The 27400-nt window shown below is 36.6% G+C and overlaps 1 protein-coding gene across 2 annotated transcripts; it reads right to left on the minus strand.

The window, feature by feature from the left end:
- Positions 1-1855: 1855 nt before the first annotated feature.
- Vmn2r30 (vomeronasal 2, receptor 30) lies at positions 1856-27138 on the minus strand. 2 transcript variants are annotated; one of them, XM_017322128.2, is made up of 6 exons: positions 26942-27138; positions 23792-24083; positions 14449-15261; positions 12695-12922; positions 6717-6840; positions 1856-2673 (listed from the first exon to the last, which is right to left on the minus strand). In XM_017322128.2, the coding sequence occupies exons 1-6, from the start codon at positions 27136-27138 to the stop codon at positions 1919-1921; spliced, it is 2409 nt and encodes an 802-aa protein (XP_017177617.1). In that variant the 3' UTR covers positions 1856-1918. The 2 variants fall into 2 exon arrangements, with proteins under 2 accessions (XP_017177617.1, NP_033516.3); NM_009490.3 differs by having other exon boundaries at positions 1919-2823.
- Positions 27139-27400: the final 262 nt, after the last annotated feature.

The raw sequence follows: 27400 nt of genomic DNA on the forward strand, positions 1-27400 counted from the left end.
CATATAAGGGTAAGTTTTTATAAGCTTTTATAATTCACTATTGCCTATGCTAGCAACAGTTTCTGACAGGACCGTGATATAGCTGTCTCTTGTGAGGCTCTACCAGTGCCTGGCTAATCCAGAAGTAGATGCTCAGTGTCATCTACTGTATGGAACACAGGGCCCCCAATGAAGGAGCTAGAGAAAGTACCCAAGGAGCTGAAGGGGTCTGCAACCCTATAGGAAGAACAACAATATGAACTAACCAGTATTCCCAGAGCTCATGTGTTTAGCTGCATATGTAGCAGAAGATGGGATACTCTACCATCATTGAGAGGAGAGGCCCTTGATCTTGTGAAGATTATATGCCCCTGTAGAGGGGAATGCCAGGGTCTGGAAGCAGGAGTGGGTGGGTTGGGGAGCAGGGTGGTGAGAGTTTATAGGGGATGGTATTTGAAATGTAAATGAAGAAAATATCTAATAAAATAATAAAAAATTAAAAAAAGAATACATTTGTGAAGAATCCATTAAACGGGAGTTTGAATATCAAATCTTTCTTGAAACAATGCCATCTTCCACGAATTTTCAACGAGTAAAATGTAGATGTTAATGAAGAATGTGTTCCTTAAAGGGACAGTGCTAATGATCATATTTCTATGAAGACTGACTTAGGGAAGTGATTGTTTTTGTTAATGCATTTTAGACCCATTTGGTTTCCCTTTATATAATGAGAATTGATAAATGTGAAATATTTAGTGTAGCGGCAAACACTCAATTGTCTGAAAATGTCATTTTCTAGAAAGCAGCGTAATTAAAGCATCTGGCTCTCATTCTGTTTTCCAGAATTTTCTGAGTCCAGGACCTCAATCAGAACTGCACACAGAGGGAAATCTCTGAAAGAAATTAGGTTCATGCAAATGTCAGTAGTTTTACCTATCCCTTCCATAACTACAATATGAATAGCATGTTGACATAGCTACAAGCTTATTTCATTGTACTTTTTATTTATTATTATTCAATATTTTTTTACCGTCTAGTGGTTATCCCCCTCCTGGTTTGCCCCCCTGACTCTTCCTCATCTAACAACTCCTCCCCCATCTCCAAGATGATATCCCTACCTCCCCAATGCCCAGCCCTTCCCAATCCCTGGAGACTTAAGTCTCTCTGGGGTTAGGTGTGTCTCTCCCACTGATGCTAGACCAGGCAGTCTTATGCTGCATATTTGTTGGGGGCTTCACATCAGCTAGTGTATGATCTCTGGTTAGAGGCTCAATGTCTGAGAGATCTTGCTTGTCCAGGTTTGTTGAGAATGCTGGTCACCCTCCTCCTCAGCTTCTTCCCAATATTCCCAATTCATCCAGAGAGTCCCTGGGCTTCTGATCATTGTTGGATATAATATATTTTTATTTGACAGCAGAAAAGGAACATTTCCTCCTTAGACTATTGGCCAGTAGATTGAAGAACAGATGAAAAAAGTAAGTATTTTCTTATGTGTGTGCTCTTACTGGAAATCAGAAAATATGTTCTGATTTCATCTTTGCTGATTATTTAGTTAGTCTGTGTTTCTCATTGATTATTTGATTTGGTAGATGGTTTTTATGTGTAACCCTGTCTTCCTAGATCTCATTTTTCTACACAAAGTGGTGGATTCAACTGCCTTATCAACATTTTTTGGCAGTTACCAGAGGGCCATCTCCATGAAATCAAAATGAAGAATAAAATTGTAATAATTGAGAGTTTAGTTCTCTGAGAGAAAATGAAGAAAGTGAATGAGTGCAAGATTTTATGGACACTGTAGGGAAGTTCAGTAGATATGATACTTCCTGATATCACTAGAGCAACCAGTGAGAGTGATTCTAAAACTAGACACATGCACTATAACCCAATATTTGGTGGGTATGTACCAACTTTACATTTGACAGAATTCCTAAATATTTGTTCAGAAATATGATTTTTCCCTGATCTTTTGGGTAGAATTTCTCTCTGGTCGCATTAAAATGATATAAATCTTGGGTACAAAAATACATCCAAGGATCCCTGCACTGGATGCCAAGATGGAGAAGATCTCCACAGCAACCATGTGTTTGCCCTTGGTGCTATGGTAGACAGGGAGGAAGGTGACCCAGACACTACAGAACACTAGCATGCTGAAGGTCAAGAATTTGGCTTCATTGAATGTGTCAGGCAGATTCTTGGCCAAGAAAGCCAGAGAGAAGCTTCCAAGTGCCAGGCAGGCCAAATATCCCAGGATACAGTAGAATGCAGTATCTGAGCCCTTGTTGCACACAATGATGATATGGCCATGGAGAGTGTGTTCATCAATATCAACAAAGGGAGGAGAAACTGCTAGCCAGATTGCACACAGAACACATTGGAGTAGGGAACATATGGGAATAATGTAGTTGGGTGTCCCTGATACCAGGAAGTTTCTCAATCTTCTCCCTGGGTCTGTGACTTTGAAAGCCAGAACCACAGTGACTGTTTTGGCCAGAACTGTGGAAACAGCCACAGTGAATACAATTCCAAATGTGATTTGCTGTAAGACACAGATGGCTCTGTTTGGAAGGCCAATGAAGAAAAAGGAGCACAGAAAACAGAACATGAGTGACATGAGTAATAGGTAGCTGAGGCTTCTGTTATTGGCCTTCACAATAGGAGTGTCATGGTGCTTCACAAAGACACAAAGTACCACAGCTGTGAATGCAGAGAAGCAGAAGGCCATTAAGGCAAGTGCCATCCCCAAGGGGTCTTCATAGCTTAGGAAGGTGACACCTTTCTGAATACATTTGTTCTGTTCTGTGTTGGCATATTGGTATTCTGGACAATTCACACATTGATCCATATCTGATTTCCAAAGGAAAGCTTAGTTAGGTCTGCTTCAGAAATTTTATTGTCAAGGTAATTCAAGTAAGGGTAATGAAAGAAGCCTTGCAATGCTGCCTTTGATGCTGATATGTAATGTGAAGGATGCTGTTGCCGAGCATTGATTTCAATTCATAAAGTTCATAAAGATTTAAATGAAATAAAACCAAGCAATTTGTTCTTTGTATACTTAACTTCATTGTATCATTTATGATGTTATTTGAAAGGGGTTTGTGGTGTGTGGGCAGGTGAGAGGGGAACCGATCTCTGAGGACCAGCAAAAAGAATATAAACAGGCAACCTCAGGTAATAGGAGGGTGGGTGGACCCACCAAAATGCACCAGAGACTTGGGAGGTCAGAGACCTTAGATGAAATGTACTACAGTAGATAGTGTTAACTTAAAGAGCCCACCTCCAGCCGGAAGACAGGACATCAAGTGAGTGATGGGATTCCCATCCCATAGTCACATCTCCAGCCCATAATTGTTCCTGTCTGAATGCAAGGATGAAATGGAGAGGAGCCTGAGGAAAAGAAGGTCCAATGACAGGCCCAAATTGGGATCTAGGTCAAGAGGAGGTCTTATTGCCTCACATTTTACTGAGGCCCTGGAGCACTCACAAAAAGCATCTATCATTACTACCCTCCTAAATACAGTTATTTGCACCCAACCAGTGTACAGAAGCAACTAATTCCTGAATTAGGGAAGGCTGAAAGTAGTTGAGGATAAGGTAATCTTACAGGCAGACCAACAGTCTCAGTTAATCTTGACCCCAGAAATCTCTCAAACAATGTACCACCAAACAGACACCATACACCAGCTGGTATGGGTCCCCCAATACAGTAAAGGGCTTCTGGGTCTGTGTTCATTCACAGAAGGTGCACCTAACCCTCAAAGACTGAAGGCCCCAGGGAGTTTAGAAGACAGGTGGTGTGGGGCATTGGTCTATGCACAGACAGGCTGGTCTCCAGTCGAGCTGGGATTCAGTGGTCATAATTTACCTACAGAGAAGGGAAGGAGTTCTATCATGGTCCTGGAACACTGGCTCCTGCCTAAGTTACCTTCCACTACAGCCCCCACAAGAGAAACAAGGCTAGAAGTCATGTAGGCAATATCCCAAGCTTTTGACCTTCAGGCTAAACTCCTCCCCAGTTACCTAGCAACAGAAAAGATAGCATATTTTAAAGGGGTTGTTTGGCCATTCCTTGCCCCCCCTCCTTTGTTTGCTTGCTCTTATTCTCCTCTCAATCTCTCCCTCTTACTCTCTCTTTTTTTCTACCCCCTTCCTCTCTCCCACATTGGTTCGTTCTCTTGGACTTTGTAAAATAAAGCTCTAAAGGCATAGACAGTCTCTCATCATCAAGGCTGTGCTCACTCTTGCCAGTGTGGGAACCTGACTTCCCTCTTCCCTCACTCCCATAACCCCTGGGCTACAGGGTGTTGCCCCAGGGCCTCCAGGTTGGGCTGCCCCTTGTCCATGCCCTGTTGAGTGAGTCAGAGGCTTGGATGCCCACCCAGAGCTGAATGGAAAGTGTCTGGCAACCCTCCCAAGTCTGCCTGTCCAGGGCATAAGTGGAATTCTAGCTGGACATGGGTCCTCACTCCCCCCTCTTTTCCCAGGCCCCCTTTTAGTTCCTATAAGGTGGTGTGGGGGATGGGGGTTCAACGTGAAGAGTTTGGGTTGGGGAGAAGGTGTGGGATGTGGAGTATTCAGTCGGTGTATGGGGGGATGGGTAATGGAATATGAAATGTAAAAAATAAATAAAAAAGAAGTTATCAGAAAGCTAAGATTTCCTAAGCCATTTTTTTAGTTCTATGTTAACATCAAGTAGATTATTTATTTCAGAGAAGATACATTCATAAACCACAATGTGGTTGGGTATATTTTATAAATACAAAACCCTATACTCACTGTTTTCTGAGATCAGTGACTATTTTATCAATTGATTCCCTATGACACATTGAGATTCTGACTTCTACTGGGAAAAGCTGTATAATAGCTGCTGGAGAATTTACTAGCTCAAACTTGTTGACACAGAAACAACACAAAATTGAACAGGTAGGCTGTATGTATATATGTGCGTTCATGTGAAGGTAGATATTGCATTATTGTATTTAAGTGATTCCTGTCATAAGTCATATAAGAAGGTGGAATATGAGAGGAAATATAATGTTTATGTTTGAATAGTAGAAAATATTAATGAAATAAGCCCTAAGATGTTTCCTCATCTGGCAATAATTAATCAAAAGTTCTGGTTATTGTTCATGATGTGCACTCATTTTAGCACTGAAGGAAAAATATCTCTGTAGATACTTTGTACTAAAAGTTCCTTCACCTTGATTCCTTCTTCATATGGAAAGCTGAGCACTTTAATTCTTTCCTCACCTTCATTCATATGAGAATCAAGGATGAAATCAGTGTTGTGATACAGAATCAGCAAAATAACAAAGGAATCTTCTGGAAAGGGTGGTAACCCAGATAGGTTGTGTTAAGCAATTATACTCCATTCTGAAATTGTAATCCCAACTCGGTAACAACATGAACAGTGATTGTAATTGCACTTAATTTACAAGTCATTTCAAAGAATGTTGATGTGCTTCCTTGGTTTTCAGAATTCTCATCTACAACAATGCATTTGTGGACAGATATTATTTGATAGGTTGCCTAAGAGTCTAAGAAGGTGGATTAGATATAAATAGAATATGTTGTTCTACCAGAGAATCTGAGTTCAGATCCCAGTACCCATGACAGATATCTCACAAGTAAATATAAATTTAATGACAGCAGTATTATTTGCTCTTATGTGCACCTGTATATGTGTTATCCACTCCACACACTTAAGCAAATAATGCAATAAAATATTTTATGGAATTTTTGTATTTAATTTTGATGTACATATTAATTTTTTTACATCTAATACAATTTTGTATACTTTAAATTTGTTTTCAAGTACAGTATATGTTAAAATGTATGACTTCAAAAGACAACTTAGTAGATTGCTTGGTTTTACTCCATGCATCATGGGAATAAACTCAAACTGTAAGCCTTAGCAACAAATGATTTAACTGTTTAACTGTCTCACAGGCATAATATGTCTTTTAAGAATTTTAATTCATTATGTAGAAGGAAAGGCAAAATATTTGAAAAGGTAACCATAAACTTATTGCATTTTGCCAACCCTAAAAAATTATTTTAATAATGGGTGTAGTATGTAATATAATGAATATGACTCTCATGGTATATTGCAATTGACAGGTCAACTCTTATCCCCTACATCCTGGATTCTTACTACATCTGGGTTTGAACATGGCCCTCTTAATATCGCATACTTAGCATTTTTTCATAAATTTGCAAATACTTTTGTCTTCTATATTAATCTTACAGAGAACATGGATTTTGCACCTAGTCATCTCATGATCTAATCCAGTAGATTAAATATAATATTCAGTTTTTCATGGGCTCTTATATGTACATGGTGTGCATAATCATATTTAGGATAGATAGATTCATGAAATATGAGTAAATCAATACTAACAAAATTAGTGACTAAAATCTAAATGTACATGTAGTTTTATAATAGATTATCTGTTTGGAAAATCTTGTGCAGTATTCCTGCAAATTGCAGTTATATTTTCTAAAGTATTTGTGAAATAAAATCTTCCATGAATTTTCAATGAGTCACTATGTGGGTCAAGGCTCCAGGCATGTTTGTTTGCTTTTGCAACATTTTGTTAAGGATTTTTGTATCTACAAGTACTAAATTTGATAAGTAATATACTTTATATCTGCAGTTGCCTTTTAGCTGACTTCATTATTCCAGGGTGATGGAAGAGAAATACATATCTTCAGAATATATCAGAGCAGCAAACACTCACTTGTCTCATTAGAAATTTCATTTTCTGGGCAGGGGCTGCAAACAAAACAGCAGGCTGCCATTCCCTCCTTCCACAATCTTCTGAATCCAGGACTACAATCTGCACTGCACACAGAGGATGGCATCTGAGAAAAATTACACACATATTGGTAACGAATTTTAGAAGGTTCTTTTATGTTTTAGATTAGCACTTTAAGATTTCAATAACCTCATTTCATTCACACAATCTGATTGACATTTATTTGTTTGGTCTTTTTTGTGAGTGTGTTTTGAGGCAGGGTTTCTCTGTGTAGCCCTGGCTGTCCTGGAACTCACTTTGTAGACCAGTCTGGCCTCAAACTCAGAAATCCACCTGCCTCTGCCTCCCAAGTCCTGGGATTAAAGGTGTGTGCCACCACCACCAGGCCCCTGATTGACATTTTACAATGTCCATTATTTAATGGCCAGAACTGAATATTGGAAATGCATTGAAGAAATGTTGCATATTATCTGAGTGTCTAGTAATTTAGGAAAAAGAGCTGATATTGAGCTGTATGTGAAAACTACAGAAGTTGCAACCGGATGATTTTTAGTTAAGTATTTTCAACTTGGTACTAAGTGCTATGGAAAGAGGAAACTTAATTGAAATATTCTCTCAGCCAACACTAGCCTGTCCTCATATCTTTGAAGCATTTTCTTCTTTGGTAATTGATATAAGAATGCCCATCTTACTGTGGGCAGTTGATCCAGTAAGTAGTGTTCTTTTAAGATCTCTTGGGAAAAAAAAACAGCCTAAAGTAATGTTGGCAGTTTTTCCACTAATGGGAGAATCAGAAAAATGTTCTGGGAAACTGATATTAAAAGATTTTGCCTTGCCTTATCATAAAGAAAAAAATCTATTCTTTAGTTCTTTTCCTGATATCCACACCCGTCTTTCTATAACTATAAGGCATATGTCAAATCACACCTTCCTCCTCACTTTCCTTATTATCAAAGTTTAATTAAAGCAACAGAGAAGCAAGTTAGTATTTGAAGAAATTTGTAATAGGAAAAAATATATCCTTCAGTCACAGATAACAAATATGACCTCAAATAAATTACTGTTGCAAAGCAAGAGAAAATGTATATAAAAATAGTGGAGTATGCAGACACTGGTTTAATATGGTTGGAGATGATAAATTAATCCGTAGCGACCTTGAATATGGAGTATTCCATGACGTCAAAATGCTATATAGTGGCTTCACATATTGGAAAAAGCTGGATAAATATTAGATTGTTTAAAGTTAATTGATGATTTGAAGAATTCTTTCTATATTTTTGATATTGTTGAAAAGGGTCTTACACTTTCCCATCAAATATCAGAATATATTTCCCCTGTCCATCATTTTCTTTCTTTCTTTCTTTCTTCCTTTCTTCCTTCCTTCCTTCCTTCCTTCCTTCCTTCCTTCCTTCCTTTCTTTCTTTCTTTCTTTCTTTCTTTCTTTCTTTCTTTCTTTCTTTCTTTCTTTCCTTCTTTCTTGCTCGCTTGCTCCCTTGCTCCCTTCCTTCCTTCCTTTCCCTTTCCCTCTTTCCCTCTTTCTTTCCCTCTTTACCTCTTTCTTTCCCTCTTTCACTCTTTCCCTCTTTCACTCTTTCCCTCTTTCCCCTCTTTCCCTCTTTCTTTCTTTCTTTCTTTCTTTCTTTCTTTCTTTCTTTCTTTCTTTCTTTCTTTCTTTCTTTCCTTCCTCCCTCCCTCCCTCCCTCCCTCCCTCCCTCCCTCCCTCCCTCCTTCCTTCCTTTCCTTCTTTCTTTTTTTTTTTTTTTCGAGACAGGGTTTCTCTATATAGCCCTGGCTGTCCTGGAACTTTCTTTGTAAACCAGGCTGGCCTCGAACTCAGAAATCTGCCTGACTCTGCCTCTCAAGTGCTGGAATTAAAGGTATGTGCCAACATGCCTGGCTCCCATCATTTTTTTTAACTGTATATTAACCCTTTGTTATATTTGAAAGACTATTTTGTGTTGGAGTATGGAAAGTCTGCATACTTTTGTACTTTATGATAATTTATATTAAGGTAGTGTCTCCATATCACACATGGCTGTTTTGGACTCACAATATAGGGTAGACTGGGAAGAAACAGACAGAGATTTTCAGATTTTGTCTCTAAAGTGCTTGGATGAAAACATGAATCACAAAAACAACCTGACATTTTTTCTGACTTTCATAGATAAAATTTTCTCTGCATGTATTATAGTATTGTGAATAGTTTTGTGAAAGAAAATGTCCTAATATCAATATAGGTTCCTTCTGTTCTATCACTATTTTTGTTTCTTTATCTTTGAATTAATGTTGGAGTTGTCTAAGAGCCATTTCTGAAGGCTTTTGGAAAATAATGTAATTCTATATTTTGTCTTTTATTGCATTTAATGGAACTGCATATATTGAAGTATGCTTGCATCCCTGAAATAAATTCTCCCTTAGAGGAAGGAAACAGGGGGAGGGGGAAAATAGGAGAAGAATCAGGTATGGTAGAAGATGGAAGATGTGTACACAGGTCAGGAAATTGAACAGAGGTGTATAGCAATCAGGGATGGGTTCTTTGGGTAGCAACCAGAGAGTCCCATATGCCAGGAAATCAAGAGCATCCCAGGAACCCACAGGGATGATATTAGCTGAAATATCCTAGAATCGGGAGGAAGAATCTGTTGATACCATAACCAGAGGTTATACATGCCCCCCCGCCCCCAGTTGAGGAATAGGGCCACCCACACATCCACAAAATTTTAACCCAGAATTGTTCCTGTCTAATGGAAATAATGGGGCAAAGAGTAGAGCAGAGACAGAAGGAAAGGACACACAGAGACTACCCCACCTGGAGATCCATCCCAAATGCAGACACCACACCCAGGCACTATTGTGGATGGCCAGAAGTGTTTACAAACAGTAGCCTGATACAGCTATCTCCTGAGAGGCTCTGCCAGATCCTGACCAATACAGATATGGATGCTCACAGTCAACCAATGAACTGAGCACAGGGACCCCAATGGAGGTGTTAGGGGAAGGACTGAAGGAGTTAAAGTTTCCTATCTGGCAACAATTGGAGGGGAGTCCTTTGGTTCTGTGAAGGCTTGATGCCCCAGTGTAGAGGGATGCTTAGGTGCTGAGGAAGGAGTGGGTAGTTGGGTGGGAGAGCATCCTCAAAGAAACAGGGTAAGGGGGGATGGTATAGTGGCTTTGTGGAAGGGAAACAGGGTAAAGGAGTAACATTTGAAATGTAAATAAATTAAATCTCCTATTTAAAAAATTGAAAAAAAGCCACAAATAGCAAAATCACAATAAAAATGGGAGTATAATTCATGGGTAGCTTTTAGCCTAACACATACTAGGTTCAATCTTCAACTCTAAGAATATAATAAACAACAGTAAAATAAGAGCAGGTTTTTTTTTTATTTTTTATTTTTATTTTTTTGTAAAGGCTTTATATGTCTTACTTTTATTAAGTCAAAGGCAGCTGGGCAGTGGTGGCACACACCTTTAATCCCAGCACTTGGCAGGCAAAGGCAGGCAGATTTTTGATTTTGAGGCCATCATGGTCTACAGAATGAGTTCCATGACAGCCTGATAATAAATATAGTTTTTTGTTTTGTTTTGTTTTGATTTTTTTGTTTTTGATTTTTTTTTTGGCTTTAGTCTGTTTTATACCAGTTGAATGTTAGGAATATGATTGCAAATTTTCCCCATAAAAGCCGTACTACATATCAGGCCCTATTCAAGGCACAAAGGTAAAAAATAATAAATTTGTGTGTGTGTGTGTATACATATATATATACATATATTTAATATTATATAAACTTGTATTAAAGTATACTGCGATTAATGATACTTATATTTTCATGCATTGCGCCACATAGATACATATGAGGAGTATCTAACACTCATTTATTGCCATGTAGTGCTTCCTAAATATTTTATAAGTAGCACAGCTCCAAAAATAACAATTTTCAGAGTGAATGATAAAGAGTTGACAAAAATCCAAAGTAGAAAAAAGAATGAGCAAGCCAGGATTATCAGCAGTTGTGGAGGTGTATTAACTCTGATTAGTTTGCAAGCAACGCTGAGAATTGGTCTCATCCCACAAACCTCAAGAAATCCTGTCTACAATAGATTGAATAGACAAGTGGAATCAATGAGTTGGTCTCATTTGGGCTCAAATATCAATGTGATTATATTTTCACATTGTCCTGAGTACATTCAGTTTATATAAGATTAATTTCGAGGTAGGAGAACAGGGCATTTGTGAGTCACAAAAATTTTCCTACTGTCCCTTGTATTTGGTAATTATGCTATGGTTAATCAGTGATAAAAGAAGGTACCAACAGTGTTTGACTACCAGATTTTTATGTTTTGGCTGGCTTTGAAAAGGACAGTCTATTTCAGGGTGTTTGTGTAGAATTCCCATTTACATATAACATCACTTTGTCCAAGGAATTCCTTTTGCAGTTTGACATTAATAGTTTATAGGTGCTTCTTCTTATGTTTGTTCACATGCAAATGTGGAATAAATAATTTATATCAGTAGTTCCAGATGTTCTGATTGTCAAATTGACAGTTAGAATTATATTTTCAAAATAAAATATTCTTAGTACTAAACTGGGAATAACTGTCACTCAATTGTCTATCACTAACTCATGCTTCATTCACTACTATTCGTATGAGGTATGAAATAGTATTTCGTGGTCTTTTCATCTAGCTCAATTTCATATGTCTAGGTACCAGAATGTGTTATGAAAATTTTGTTCTATTATGATGGATTAGATTTGTTTAAACTTGATTTATTTTATTATTCTCTCATAGAATCCTGTCATTTTCTAATGAGTGACATAAAGAGGATCTGATAATAAGGAAAGGAAATAGGCATATTAACTATGATATATTAGCCAGTAAAACTGACAATTGTTCATATCCCAATAGAAGGAATGGAAACTGTAATTAGGATATATTATGTGAGAATTACAAGTTATTTTCAATCAATAAAACAATTAAAATTTAAAAAAATCTCCCTGTTCTCAGAGAATGATCTTTCTGTTGTGTGTTGTGTTCTTTTGGTAGGTGTTTTTGTAAAGAATTATTCCACACATATCCATCAAATATATTGTTCTTGAATTACCTTTTTCCCTCTTATTAAACATTATACTGTTTTCCTCCATTTTTTAATAAAGAAAAGTTCTCCTCTTGTATATGAATGTGTCTTCCTACCCTCTGCAGGCAACTTAGGAATGTCTTAAAAAAATCCAGTTTTGTTGTCTTTGATTTCATTTAGAGAATGTTAACAAAAAAGTTCAATTATAACTGAAAATTATTTGATGATTTTGTCTGGCTGCTGTTATTGCTGTACTTGAGGTGTGTTAATAACCTTTATTTTTTCTGTTGTTCTAGTGCTGTCTATAGGTTCCTTTGACCTTGTGGTCATCTTATGTAAAAGAGTGAATGGAATCTTCAAATTTACTAAAAAGTCATGTTTCTATGAATATGATTTTCTGTAATTGTGTTCATTAGTGAATGTGTTGAATGTCCTTTTATTATATGGTAAACACTTTTGGATATAATGACAAGGGATAGCAATTATGACTACTGGTGTTTCATAACTGTAACATTAGCCTATTTCATACCAATACCTGTTCCAGTAGTTTAAGGTAAGGGAGGAAATTACTGTTTCATTAGAGCAATTATGTGAAGAAAAATTTGTTTAATTTAAAGGAAAGAATATCAAACTGGTGAAAACCAGGTTTTTTCATTTATTAAATTTCAAAAATGGTTCTGGTATGACAAAGGTATATTTTATGCATGTTTGAAATCTTCAAATAATTGGTAAAAATGTGAAAACTGAAAAATGAAATATCATACAGGAGACTAGAAATTGGTTCCTTATGTGACTAAATTGTTCATTTCAATGTGTTGCCGTGTATTCATCTGACACTGTTTACTGCTCTGTATTATAAACCAGTAAGCTAGCACACACTTACCTTTCTTCTTCCTGTGGCCAACTCAATCATGTCTACATATAAGTGAGAGTGTCGACCATGTGGTAAATATGGGCTGAACTTTCCTAACTTCATCTTAATCCCAAGGTGTTGTGAGAGATTCCCAAAGTGAATAATATCATATTCATCCTGCATTATTACTCTTTGCTTCATAAACACTTTGTCCCCAAGAGGATTAGTGAAGTAGGTCCTTCTTAGAAAGGAGTTTACCTAAAATACAAGCATTGCACTATAATGTATGTATCATTCCTTCAAGTCATAAAATTCATTCTGATTTCATAGCAAAGGCAAATGTATTTAAAGAAAGGAAGAGAGGAATTACAACAAATGCAATTGCATAAATGAAATTATCAGAATATTACAAGAATTTCAGTTTTCTCAGTGAAGAATTCCAAACACAGAGAAAAATGCAGATCCAAACACAGGTATGCAACACACACACACACACACAAACACACACACACACACACACACACACACACACCAAACACACGCACACAAACACACGAATATACACACAGACACCTAGAGTGGCTCACATCTTTTCCATGTTACACATATAATACATCTATACATTCATTTACAAACAAATATACGTACATGTTGACACACATATGTAAATATTCATTCACATAAGTGACAATCATATCCACTCAAATAAAAACACAGATATGAAATCACACAAAATAATACACTGGCACACATACAACCTCACACACAGACATACAGACATACACACACACACTCACACAAACACACACACACACACACACACACACACACACACACAGAGAGAGAGAGAGAGAGAGAGAGAGAGAGAGGGAGGGAGGCTGACAGCAAAACACGGGGAGTGGTATAAATATATAAGGAACAGCCATGAATAATATTGACACACAGAGAGTTTTATATTCACACCTAAAGACAAAAAGGAAGGCAAAGGCCTTGCCAAGTACAAAGAAATAGGCAGACACATACACAGTAAAGCAGGTACAAATCCATATAAGTACTTATAAACACTTACAAAATACATACATTGTGCACAATGAAACCTACTCTGACAAAACCCCAAAGAAACATACACACATATATAAACAAACACTTATAGAAAGAAATTCCTACATAGAAATAATTGTTGCTCAATTCCACTTTCATACAGAGAGATAAACATATATGTTGAAAGTAACACAAATATAAATGCAGATACACAGAAAGAGTAGAAAATATACATATACTCAGTGAGAAGCATACATTCACACATATAAACATATTTCTACAGACAGAAATGAATACCAACACTATTTCTTGTTTAGTTACTCTCAGAAAACCCAGAATGTTCTCCAGAGCCTACACTCTTTGCAGAATCACTGGATTACACTAATGAAAATAATTCCTCCAAATGATTTCCATATAATTGACAAATATAAATAAAAACTCATCTTCTAATCATGGAGAAATTTAATGAGGAAAGACTTTTTATATCCAATATTAGAAGGGGCATGCTAATAGATATTTGTTTGCTCTGTATAAAACCAAACATTTTCATTGCTAATCTGTGAATTCTTTTTCCAATCACATTCATAACAATCTATAGATTTGCTTTTGTTAAGGTAAAATGTTCGGGAAACCTATCTATTTTGGAAAATATTTCTTATTTCTTTATGTCTGGGCATCTGAAAGACTCTAAACAACTATGCAATTGAAGATACCAAACCTCGGCCAATAGAAGAAACTTTTACCTTCAAGCAGTGAGAACTGGCTCCTTTTCCATTGCCTATTGCCTGATTATCAGCCTGTTGCAGATTCATCTCATGGAGGGCATGGGCTATGGCATGCACAGCATTGTATATGTTATGACTATTCTCACTAAAGGTCATGTCAAACTTCTGTTCCATTAGCCAATCAAATGAGGCATCAGATGAATTGTTCTTCAGTATTTTACAATTGGATGCTGAGCTTACATAGTTAAAATAGTTCCACTCTGGCATTACTAAATATAAATCTGTGTTTCTGACATGGAACCATGTCTGTACAAACTTTTTAAAGCCAGAAATCTCACCATGGTGGGGTAGAAAAGTAAGTGATCCATAGAATGTGCCATGACTTATGTCTGTCTTCCTGGTAGGGAAATTCAATTGTTTTGTGGTGATCCATATTCTCTGTAAAATGGGAGGTTCCCACATTCTGAAGATCAAATAAATGAAATTGCGTGTTTCTCCATAAATGATAATAACATTTGTGGATGACATCACAATTTGGTTGTAGTCCATTTCAGTTTTATGTGGAAATGAAGTATCATCAACAGAGATCATTTTCACAAAGGCAAAGCAAATTTCCTTGTTTTCACTCTGTTTCTTCAACTCTAAAAGAAATTGGTTTCCTTGATCGTCATCTGGGATGACAAGGCCAATCCAGTTCCATTTCAAATAAAGTATGAAGGAGACCATTGCCAATGCTAGAGATGTGTCCTTTGGGGCCATCTGATAGAGATAGGGATATTGTTCATCATCACTGAAGATAGAATGGAAAGGTCCATAGGTAAGCTGAAGGATCTAAAACACAGAGAGCAGCATGAGGTGTGGTGCATGTAAAAACACTTGTAATCATATTTACCTGCAAACAGTTGATTACCTGTGACTTTTTCTCTCTGATTCAAATTAGCAAACGTGGAAGCCTGGCACATCCAGTTCTGATGGGAACAGCAAGCATAGCTGTTTGACAAAGATGTTACAAATGTATTCAGATGTTATAATGACTGCCTTTCTGTCTTTCAGTTTTAGTCTTGATATCTCTGTTTCAAATGTTTGAAGGGATTTTTATACTTTTACAATTTGGGGATATTTGATTAATATTTATTAAAAAGGCTTTTATGCCATAATCCATAAAACTACTAAAATGAAGAGTAGAGTCCTGTACATAATACTGATACAGCATTTGGAAGAGATATTTTTATATTATCCTACTTGAAAGTAATATTGTACACTAGATGTTGTGACTCACATAAAGCTGCCAAGATCTTCTTTTTAGGTTTTGTTCTGAATTACTCTGGCAATGTCTGCCTCTGTGCCTCCCCAGGAAACAGACAATAAGATCAAAGTATTTGTAAAAATGTAAACTAGATTTTGCAGCCTAAAAGTGTTAGCAGCAAATTGGATTAGAAAAACTGTTCTTAATATATACCCAGGTAATTCTGGTGCAAAATAATTGGGATTCATAAGTTGTACATCCTGAGGAAAATATATAGAAATGAAGTTAGATTGAATGGTATTTTGTCCACTTTAAAAAGCGATTATAAAATGAGTTGGGTAGAGTACCTTCTACTTCTATTTTATGAAATAGTTTGTGCAGAACTGGAATTAGATCTTCTTTGAAGGTCTGATAGAACTCTGCACTAAACCCGTCTGGTCCTGGGCTTTTTTTGGCTGGGAGACTATCAATAACTGCTTCTATTTCTTTAGGGGATATGGGACTGTTTAGATGGTCAACTTGATCCTGATTCAACTTTGGTACCTGGTATCTGTCCAGAAATTTGTCCATTTCGTCCAGGTTTTCCAGTTTTGTTGAGTATAGCCTTTTGTAGAAGGATCTGATGGTGTTTTGGATTTCTTCAGGATCTGTTGTTATGTCTCCCTTTTCATTTCTGATTTTGTTAATTAGGATTTTGTCCCTGTGCCCTCTAGTGAGTCTAGCTAAGGGTTTATCTATCTTGTTGATTTTCTCAAAGAACCAACTCCTCGTTTGGTTAATTCTTTGAATAGTTCTTCTTGTTTCCACTTGGTTGATTTTACCCCTGAGTTTGATTATTTCCTGCCGTCTACTCCTCTTGGGTGAATTTGCTTCACAACCACTCTGGAAATCAGTCTGGCGGTTCCTCAGAAATTTGGACATAGTATTACCGGAGGATCCAGCAATACCTATCCTGGGCATATATCCAGAAGATGCCCCAACTGGTAAGAAGGACATATGCTCCACTATGTTCATAGCAGCCTTATTTATAATAGCCAGAAGCTAGAAAGAACCTAGATGCCCCTCAACAGAGGAATGGATACAGAAAATGTGGTACATCTACACAATGGAGTACTACTCAGCTATTAAAAAGAATGAATTTATGAAATTCCTAGCCAGAGAGCTAGGAGAAAAAACCCAAGGAGCTAAAGGGATCTGCAACCCTATAGGTGGAACAACATTATGAACTAACCAGTACCCCGGAGCTCTTGACTCTAGCTGCATATGTATCAAAAGATGGCCTAGTTGGCCATCACTGGAAAGAGAGGCCCATTGGACACGCAAACTTTATATGCCCCAGTACAGGGGAACGCCAGGGCCAAAAAGGGTGAGTGGGTGGGTAGGGGAGTGGGGGTGGGTGGGTATGGGGGACTTTTGGTATAGCATTGGAAATGTAAATGAGCTAAATACCTAATAAAAAATGGAATAAATAAATAAATAAAAAAATATAACTTCAAAAAAAGCGATTATAATGATTTAAACATCTTCATGTGGAAAAATACGGAACAACGAGGACACACTGAGAAGACCAAACCTACGGATAATAGGAGTAGATGAGAATGAAGATTTTCAACTTAAGGGACCAGCAAATATCTCCAACAAAATAATAGAGGAAAACTTCCCAAACCTAAAGAAAGAGAATCCCATGAACCTGCAAGAAGCCTACTGGACTGGACCAGAAAAGAAATTCCATTGACATATAATAATCAGAACAACAAATGCACTAAATAAAGATAGAATATTAAAATCAGTCAGCCAAAAAGGTCAAGTAACAAATAAAGGCAGGCCTATCAGAATTACACCAGACTTTTCACCAGAGACTATGAAAGCCAGAAGATCCTGGACAGATGTTATACAGACACTAAGAGAACACAAATGCCAGCCCAGGCTACTATATCCAGCCAAACTCTCAATTACCATAGATGGAGAAACCAAAGCATTCCAAGGCAAAACCAAATTCACACATAACCATTCCACGAATCCAGCCCTTCAAAGGATAATATCAGAGGAAAAGCAATACAAGGACAGAAACCACACCCTAGAAAAAGCAAGAAAGTAATCCCTCAACAAACCAAAAAGAAGACAGTCACATGAACAGAATGCCAACTCTAAAACCAAAAATAATAGGAAGCAACAATTAATTTTCCTTAATATCTCTTAATATCAATGGATTCAATTCCCCAATAAAAAGACATAGACTAACAGTCTGGCTACAAAAACAGGACCCAACATTCTGCTGCTTACAGGAAACCCATCTCAGGGAAAAGGACAGACACTACCTCAGAGTAAAAGGCTGGAAAACAATTTTTCAAGCAAATGGTCTGAAGAAACAAGCTGGAGTAGCCATTCTAATATCGAATAAAATTGAATTCCAAACTAAAGTTATCAAAAAAGACAAGGAGGGACACTTCATATTCATCAAAGGTAAAATTCTTCAAGGAGAACTCTCAATTCTGAATATCTATGCTCCAAATGTGAGGGCAGCCACATTCATTTAATTAACTTTAGTAAATCTCAAAGCACACATTGCAACTCATACAATAATAGTGGGAGACTTCAACACACCACTTTCATCAATGGACACATTGTGGAAACAGAAACTAAACAGGGACATAGTCAAACTAACAGAATTTATGAAACAAATGGACTTAACAGATATCTACAGAACATTTAATCCTAAAACAAAAGGATATACATTCTTCTCAGCACCTCATGGTACCTTCTCCAAAATTGACCATATAATTGGTCACAAAACAGGCCTCAACAGATACAAAAATATTGAAATTGTCCCGTGCATCCTATCAGACCACAATGGACTAAGGCTGTACTTCAGTAACAACATAAATATTGGAAAGCCAAAATTCACGTGGAAAATGAACAACACTCTTCTCAGCGATACCTTGGTCAAGGAAGGAATAAAGAAAGAAATTAAAGACTTCTTAGAGTTTAATTAAAATGAAGCCACAACATAACCATACTTTTGGGACACAATGAAAGCATTTGAAGGAGGGAAACTCATAGCTCTGAGTGCCTCCAAAAAGAAACTGGAGAGAGCACACACTAGCAGCGTGACAACACACCTAAAAGCTCTAGAAAAAAGGAAGCAAATTCACCCAAGTGGACTAGATGGCAGAAAATAATCAAGCTCAGGGGCAAAATCAACCAAATGGAAACAAGAAGAACTATTTAAAGAATCAACCAAATGAGGAGCTGGTTCTTTGAGGAAATCCACAAGAATGATATACCCTTATCCAGACTCACTAGAGGGCACAGGAACTGCATCCTAATTAACAAATTCAGAAAGGAAAAGGGAGACATAACAACTGATCCTGAAGAAATCCAAAACACCATCAGATCCTTCTACAAAATGCTATACTCAAGAAAACTGGAAAACCTGGATGAAATGGACAAGTTTCTAGACAGATACCAGGTACTAAAGTTAAACCAGGATCAAGTCAAAGATCTAAACATTCCCATATCCCCTAAAGAAATAGAAGCAGTCATTAATAGTCTCCCAACCAAAAAAAGCCCAGGACCTTATGAGTTTAGTGCAGAGTTCTATCAGACCTTCAAAGAAGACCTCATTCCAGTTCTGCAAAACTATTCCACAAAATAGAAGTAGAAGGTACTCTACCCAACTCATTTGATGAATCCACAATTACTCTGATACTTAAACCACAGAAAGATCCAACAAAGGTAGAGATCTTCAGACCAATTTCCCTTATGAATATCGATGCAAAAATACTCAATAAAATTCTCGCTCAACAAATCCAAGAACACATGAAAACAATCATCCATCCTGACCAAGTAGGTTTCATTCCAGGGATGCAGGGATGGTTTAATATATGGAAATCCATCAATGTAATCTATTAGATAAACAAACTCAAAGACAAAAACCACATCATCATCTCCTTAGATAAGGAGAAAGCATTTACAAAACGCAACACCGATTCATGATAAAAGTCTTGGAAAGATTAGGAATTCAAGGCCCATACCTAAACAAGATAAAAGCAATCTACAGCAAACCAATAGCCAACAGATAAGTAAATGGTGAGAAGCTGGAAGCAATCCCACTAAAATCAGGGACTAGACAAGGCTTCCCACTTTCTCTCTACCTATTCAACATTGTACTAGCCAGAGCAATTTGACAACAAAAGGAGATCAAGGGGATACAAATTGGAAAAGAAGTTAAGTTATCACTTTTTGCAGATGATATGATAATATATATAAGTGACACTAAAAATTTCACCAGAGAACTCCTAAACCTGATAAATAGCTTCAGTGAAGGAGCTGGATATAAAATTAACTCAAACAAGTCAATGGTCTTTCTCTACACAAAGAATAAACAGGCTGAGAAAGAAATTAGGGAAACCACACGCTACTCAATTGTCACAAATAATATAAAATACTTTGGCATGACTCTAACTAAGGAAATGAAAGATCTGTATGATAAGAACTTCAAGTCTCTGATGAAAGAAATTAAAGAAGGTCTCAGAAGAAGGAAAGTTCTCCCATCTCATGGATTGCCTAGCTCAACATTGTAAAAATGGCTATCTTGCCAAAAGCAATCTACAGATTCAGTGCAATCCCCATCAAAATTCCAACTCAATTCTTCAAGGAATTTGAAAGAGCAATTTTTTTTTTTTTTTTTTAATGGTACAAAAAGTTGTTTTATTGAGATCTAGAGTCACACAGTCAACTTTATGCTGTTAGAGTTGAAGTTTCTTCCTAAAGCGGGACCTAGTCTATAGCCATATAACTCTTTTTTTTTTTTTTTTTTTTTATTTATTTTTTTTTCATTTTTTTTAATTAGGTATTTAGCTCATTTACATTTCCAATGCTATACCAAAAGTCCCCCTTACCCACCCACCCCCACTCCCCTACCCACCCACTCCCCCCCTTTGGCCCTGGCGTTCCCCTGTACCGGGGCACACAAAGTCTGCGTGTCCAATGGGCCTCTCTTTCCAGTGATGGCCGACTAGGCCATCTTTTGATACATATGCAGCTAGAGTCAAGAGCTCAGTGGTACTGGTTAGTTCATAATGTTGTTCCACCTATAGGGTTGAAGATCCCTTTAGCTCCTTGGGTACTTTCTGAAAGAGCAATTTGTAAATTCATCTGGAAAAGCAAAAAACCTAGGATATCAAAAACTCTTCTCACGGATAAAAGAACCTCTGGTGGAATCACCATGCCTGACCTAAAGCTGTACTACAGAGCAATTGTGATAAAAACTGCATGGTACTGTTATAGTGACAGACAAGTAGAGCAATGGAATAGAATTGGAGACCCAGAAATGAACCCACACACCTATGGTCACTTGATTTTCGACAAGGGACGTAAAACCATCCAGTGGAAAAAAGACAGCATTTTCACCAAATGGTGCTGGCACAACTGGTGGTTATTATGTAGAAGAATGCGAATTGATCCATTCCTATCTCCTTGTACTAAGGTCAAATCTAAGTGGATCAAGGAGCTCCACATAAAACCAGAGACACTGAAACTTATAGAGGAGAAAGCGGTGAAAAGCCTCGAAGATATGGGCACAGGGGAAAAATTCCTAAATAGAAAACAATGGCTTGTTCTGTAAGATCGAGAATTGACTAATGGGACCTCAGGAAACTGCAAAGCTTCTGTAAGGTAAAACACACCGTCAATAAGACAAAAAGGCCACCAACAGACTGGAAAAGAATCTTTACCTATCTTATATCAGATAGGGGACTAATATCCAATATATATAAAGAACTCAAGAAGGTGGTCTCCAGAAGATCACATAACCCCATTAAAAAATGGGGCTCAGAGCTAAATAAAGTATTCTCACTTGAGGAATACCGAATGGATGAGAAACACCAAAAAAAAATGTTAAACATCCTTAATCATCAGAGAAATGCAAATCAAAACAACCCTGAGATTCCATCTCACACCAGTCAGAATGGCTAAGGTCAAAAATTGATGTTACAGCAGATGCTGGCGTGGATGTGGAGAAAGAGGAACACTCCTCCATTGTTGGTGGGATTGCAGGCTTGTACAACCACTCTGGAAATCAGTGTGGTGGTTCCTCAGAACATTGGACATGGTACTACCGGAGGATCCCACAATACCTCTCCTGGGTATATATCCAGAAGATGTTCCAACTAGTAAGAAAGACACAAGCTCCACTATATTCATAGCAGCCTTATTTATAATAGGCAAAAACTGGAAAGAACCCAGATGTCCCTCAAAAGAGGATTGGATACAGAAAATGTGGTACATTTACACAATAGAGTAATACACAGCTATTAAAAAGAATGAATTTATGAAATTATTAGGCAAATGGTTGGACTGGTAGGGCATTATCTTGATTTAGGCAACCCAATCACAAAAGAACTCAAATGATATGTACTCACTGATAAGTGGATATTAGCCCAGAAACTTAGAATACCCAAGAAATAAGTTACAATTTGCAAAACACATGAAACTGAAGAAGTACGAAGACCAAAATATGGACAGTTTGCCCCTTCTTAGAATTGGGAACAAAACACCCATTGAAGGAGTTACAGAGATAAAGTTTGGAGCTGAGACAAAAGAACAGACCATCTAGAGACTGCCATATCCATGATCCGTCCCATAATTAGCCTCCAAATGCTGACACCATTGCATACACTAGCAAGATTTTGCTGAAAGGACCCTGATATAGCTGTCTCTTGTGAAACTATGCAGGGACCTAGCAAATACATAATTGGATGGTCAGAGTCAGCTATTGGATGGATCATAGGACCCCCAATGAAGGAGCTAGAGAAAGCACCCAAGGAGCTAAAGGGATCTGCAACCCTATAGGTTGAGCAACATTATGAACTAACCAATACCCCGGAGCTCTTGTCTCTAGCTGCACATGTATCAAAATATGGCCTAGTAGGCCATCAATGGAAAGAGAGGCCCATTGGACTTGCAAACTTTATATGCTCCAGAACAGGGGAATGCCAGGGCCAAAAAGTGGTAATGGGTGAATAGGGGACTTTTGGGATAGCATTGGAAATGTAAATGAGGAAAATACCTAATAAAAAAAGAAAGAAATTAAGGATCATACCAAAAAAAAAAGTGTCTTATAATGATGCAAAATTTTTCATGTGGAAAAATATGGAAGAACAAGATATTGGAACCCCATAACTCCTCTTTCTTAGAAAAGTTCACTTGTGAAGTTCTAATCTTGTATCTTACGGTGTGGAAGCAAAAGAAAAAAAAACAAGATAAAACATAGCAATAAATTCTACAAGGTTTATAATAATATTATATACTGATAATAATATAATAATTTAAATTAATTACTTTAATAATGTCATCATATTATTAAAGAAAGTGATTTATTAAAGGTATAGCACTATGGGTGTGAAATTTTTGCCAGCGATCTAATGTCAATTTAAATTCTGACTTTTAATAGTTCGACATACAATCACAGGTAGTCAAATGACTAACTCCACAGACCGGTTTGGAGCTTTTCATCCTTTCTAGTACTACTGAAATGTAATGAGTTGCCAGATTAAGAATGGTATTTTATGCCTTTACAAAAAAAATACTCCAGATAGTTAAAAGGTAAGTTATAGAGAAAATGTTGTTAAAATTTATTTCTGTTCCATCACAGTTTATCTCTGATGACTAAACTTATAACGTGACCATAATTCTGTTATTTCATTGTTTACCAATGATAATTTAATCTTATGACCAAGATGAAGATAACTCCTATCTGGGGACAGAAATAATAAGCTCTACGTTTTGGAACAGCATGAACCAATCTCTGCTTGCTGATTTTGGTATAAATAATGAAGCATTCTGACTGACAGTCAGTCAAGGCTGTAAGATTCTCTCTTCCATCATGCCAGACTCAATTCTCCATGGCCTCTTCTATTCCTCCATGCTGGTATTTGTCAACTTCTGGTGGTAGCCTCTAGCAGAAGTCCTATCATGTTTCTAAATAGTAAGTATCCTGGAACTACCTAGATTGACATAAGCATAAGTCCAACCACATCCATTAACTTTCTTAATAGCTATCAAAGTCCCCCCAAAATACATGATGTTAAGAATTCCTGGCCAATGATAACTCACACGCGGAGATAAGAAGCTGTCCAGGTACATCCAGAAACTTAAAGATACATCCCACTTGGGTCCTGAAAGCAGAAATGAACACATAGTCTCTTCATTACAGAAATAATTAGGGATAGGGCTTTGTTTTTTTTTATGAAATAAATATGGTGTAGGTGTTACAGTTTTTCCATCACAAAGGCCCAAAGTGTATCTTATAATCAAAGACATATTTGGTAAAAGATCAGGATTTCTGTTGATTTCATCCATTGCAAACACCAATGCCAAAGCATATTTGTGGTTTTTAGTTGTTTTTCTGTAAAAGAGTACAGTGTTTATTATGGACAGATGATTATACATGAGCATTTGTACTCAATAGAAGCACTACACTATACTGGAAGTTTCTGCATCTGACATCTAAAGACGGGAACAAATGGCTTTTGTTATAAGATTGGATTGACAGATGGACCTGGAAAATAGAAAGCACTTTAAAAATTTATGACAGTGTTGGTCCCATAATTAAGAGATGGTATTGACCTCATCCACAGAGATAATTTCCATTTTTGTTTTTGAGTGCTTGATCAGAAGGAAAAGAGAAAACCACAGATATTGACAAAACAGTAATTCTGATCATGTCTTCATTTTGAAATTATTGAGCAATAAATGTATTTGTTATTAGAGCCACTGAGTTCATGATATTTTCTCGTGAAATTAACTGAATTGGCTAAGGAAATGAAACCATAGCCAGGAGTGGTGTCATTCTCCTTTAATCCCAGCACTTGGGATGCAGAAGCAGGTGGATTTCTGAGTTTGAGGCCAGCCTGGTCTACAAAGTGAGTTCCCGGAGAGCCAGAGCTATACAGAGAAACCCTATCTCAAAAAAAAAAAAAAAAAAAAAAGAAAAGAAAAAGAAAATAGAAAAAAGTAAGAAAGAACGAAAGAAAGAGAGAAGGAAAGAAAAAAAGGAAGAAAGAAAGAAAGAGAGAAATAAATAAATAAATAAATAAATAAATGAATGAAACCATGATTTATTAATGCATAACGGTCTCTCTCTTCAGCAACATTTGATTCCTGTACTTATAATCATTTACAATTAGAGGTCAAAATTCTTGACACATCCCTTCATATCTGTCCTCATGCTGTTATTTTTTCAATCTTTTATTGAAATAAAATATTTTCTAAAGTTTTATTTTTAATTAAATTCAAATATCAAAAATGAATTTGGTAATTGATACATGTCAATATATAAGTTTGTATGTATTTGAGCAAGGACTATTTAGGTTATAAGATTGCAATACATCCAAATGTTCTATAAGATACTTTCTTGTAGACTATGCTCAATTCAAATGCACAGATATGCAGCAGTGACAGGTGTTTAGTGCAGAGATTAAGGGCTTGTCCCACCACTAATGTATCATTCTCCTACTTCCTAATTGCAAAGAAATGTGATATATTCACTCTGGGTATTTTATTCATTATAAATTAATTTCTAGGAAACATCTTTGACAACCTTTGTCATTACACTAAAACAGTACTAGTATCCTACTGAGAACTAGGAAAATAAGGAAATATCCGTGATATTTGTATATGCCAGTATTATATGCTTATAATATAGAAGAGCTTTTTTGTGTAAATTTATATGATATATTCATTGTATTTGTAAAAAAAAAAAAGTGGACCACTAGACCATGGGAATGGAATAATACCATATTGGTTTCATTTATGTTTATGAAAAGAATAGTATCTCCTGTTTTATCCTTGTCATTTCATATAATTTTATCAATGAACAATATATGTACACCTACATATTTAATGATTAGAGTGAAGTACATACAGTCTTTCACTAAAAATTATACAACTCTTGTGTTTTCATTCTATACCCTATAAAATAGGTCATTTTATTATTCTTTACTACCACACACACACAAATCTCAATTAATGTTTTACTAATATACAAAATAAATTTGAGAGTAGAAGTTGTGCAATGCTCAAACTACTACCTATAACTGAAATTTAGGAAACATCAGTTACTTAAGATGTCTGTGTAGCCTAGTTGTCTAAAGGCTGTGTTTTAAAACAATGATCAGCAATCCACAAAAATTGGTATTGATACCAAGTTGGTAACATATGCACTAATATTTACTAAAATTATTGAAATAAGTCCCACAAGATTTAGATATTTTAAAAGGTCAGAGATTAACCAACTCATACATGAATGGAGAAGACATTTTTCTTAAATAATGACAAAAAACTAATAGAAAGCTCCTGTAACACTGTCCTCAAACATTCCAACTATCCCACAATACAATTGTCACCCATGCCAGTGATAAGTGAAATAAGCAGTCACCACTCTTATTGATAGCCTGCTTATTCAAAGAATGTAATCATATCATTGGATTCCATATGTTCCAAATATGGTTTACTCTAAAGAGAGAGTGCCCAATTGAACTTTGCAAAACATAAAAGCCAGTGAATGTACATAAATAGTGTGAAGTACGAAGCCACAGTGCTCTTGGACTTTATCTTTTAAAATACTTCGAAGTCTTGACCCCTAATGAGCAAAATATTCCTTGCTCATATACATACAAAGGCATTCATATGAAATAGGAATTTCTGAGTGCAGGTATCTTCTCTTTCCAAAACTGATGAAGGTTTAGAAGTGAATAAGTGACCACATACAATGACTTTGAGACAGTAAGCTTGTATGTATGTACAGTTTTTGACAACTATATGTGCCATGAATATTACTGGAACCAGAATATGCTCTAGGAGCAGCAGACTTATGGAAGGACTGTCAGCAGAATTCATGACCATTTATTTACATGTACTTTGGATAAAACATAATGCAATATTAAAGGATCAATTTCAATAAGTCATCTCTGTCTAGAGTGCAATATAAAGTATCAAAAGGAGGGCTTTATGTTAAAGATCAATGTAGATATTCCTTTATTCCAAAGCTTCCAACCTTTAAATTAGAAGCCACCTGGAGGAAAAACAAAACCTCCACTGGATTAATTAAATGGAGAAAATTGGATTAAATCTGTAAAAGATTTAAGGTTGTTTTTCAGACATAGCACCAGGACAGAAGACTCAAGAATTTGCCTAATCTTCATCCTCAAAGCACTGAAGAAATATTGATGTTCTCATTTCAATTTAAAATACAAATTTACTTACAGAACATTAAGAGTCTTGTTGAAATAATCTTTTTCAGTGGGTGTCTGAACTGCTGCCAGGATGAAAGTACAAGATAATCCCAAATATTCATCCGTTATTTCATCCAAATTTATTCTCCAAAAGCACCTGGGATTAATGAAATTGGCCATGAGAAGTGTAATATTAAGGAGGAAGAAGACTCCCATGAAAATGAACATATTTTTCCTGCCTTAAACTTGGGCAGTGCGGATTTTGAAGTGCCATGCATATCAGCACATCAGATTTCTACCAGCTTTTATTTCTTTGTGCAAAGGTGAGGTTTATTGCATATTCATGACTCATTTTATTTTCAGGTTTCTCCTGAGCCCTGGAAGAAACTTAAATACTTTCTTCCCTGGGGCTCTGCAACTGGTGTCCACAGCCCATGTAATAAACACATGTAGGTAAATACTTAGGAGGATAATTCATACTCAGTCTCCA

This window comes from Mus musculus, chromosome 7, assembly GCF_000001635.26.
Source record: "Mus musculus strain C57BL/6J chromosome 7, GRCm38.p6 C57BL/6J".
Lineage (NCBI taxonomy): Eukaryota > Metazoa > Chordata > Mammalia > Rodentia > Muridae > Mus > Mus musculus.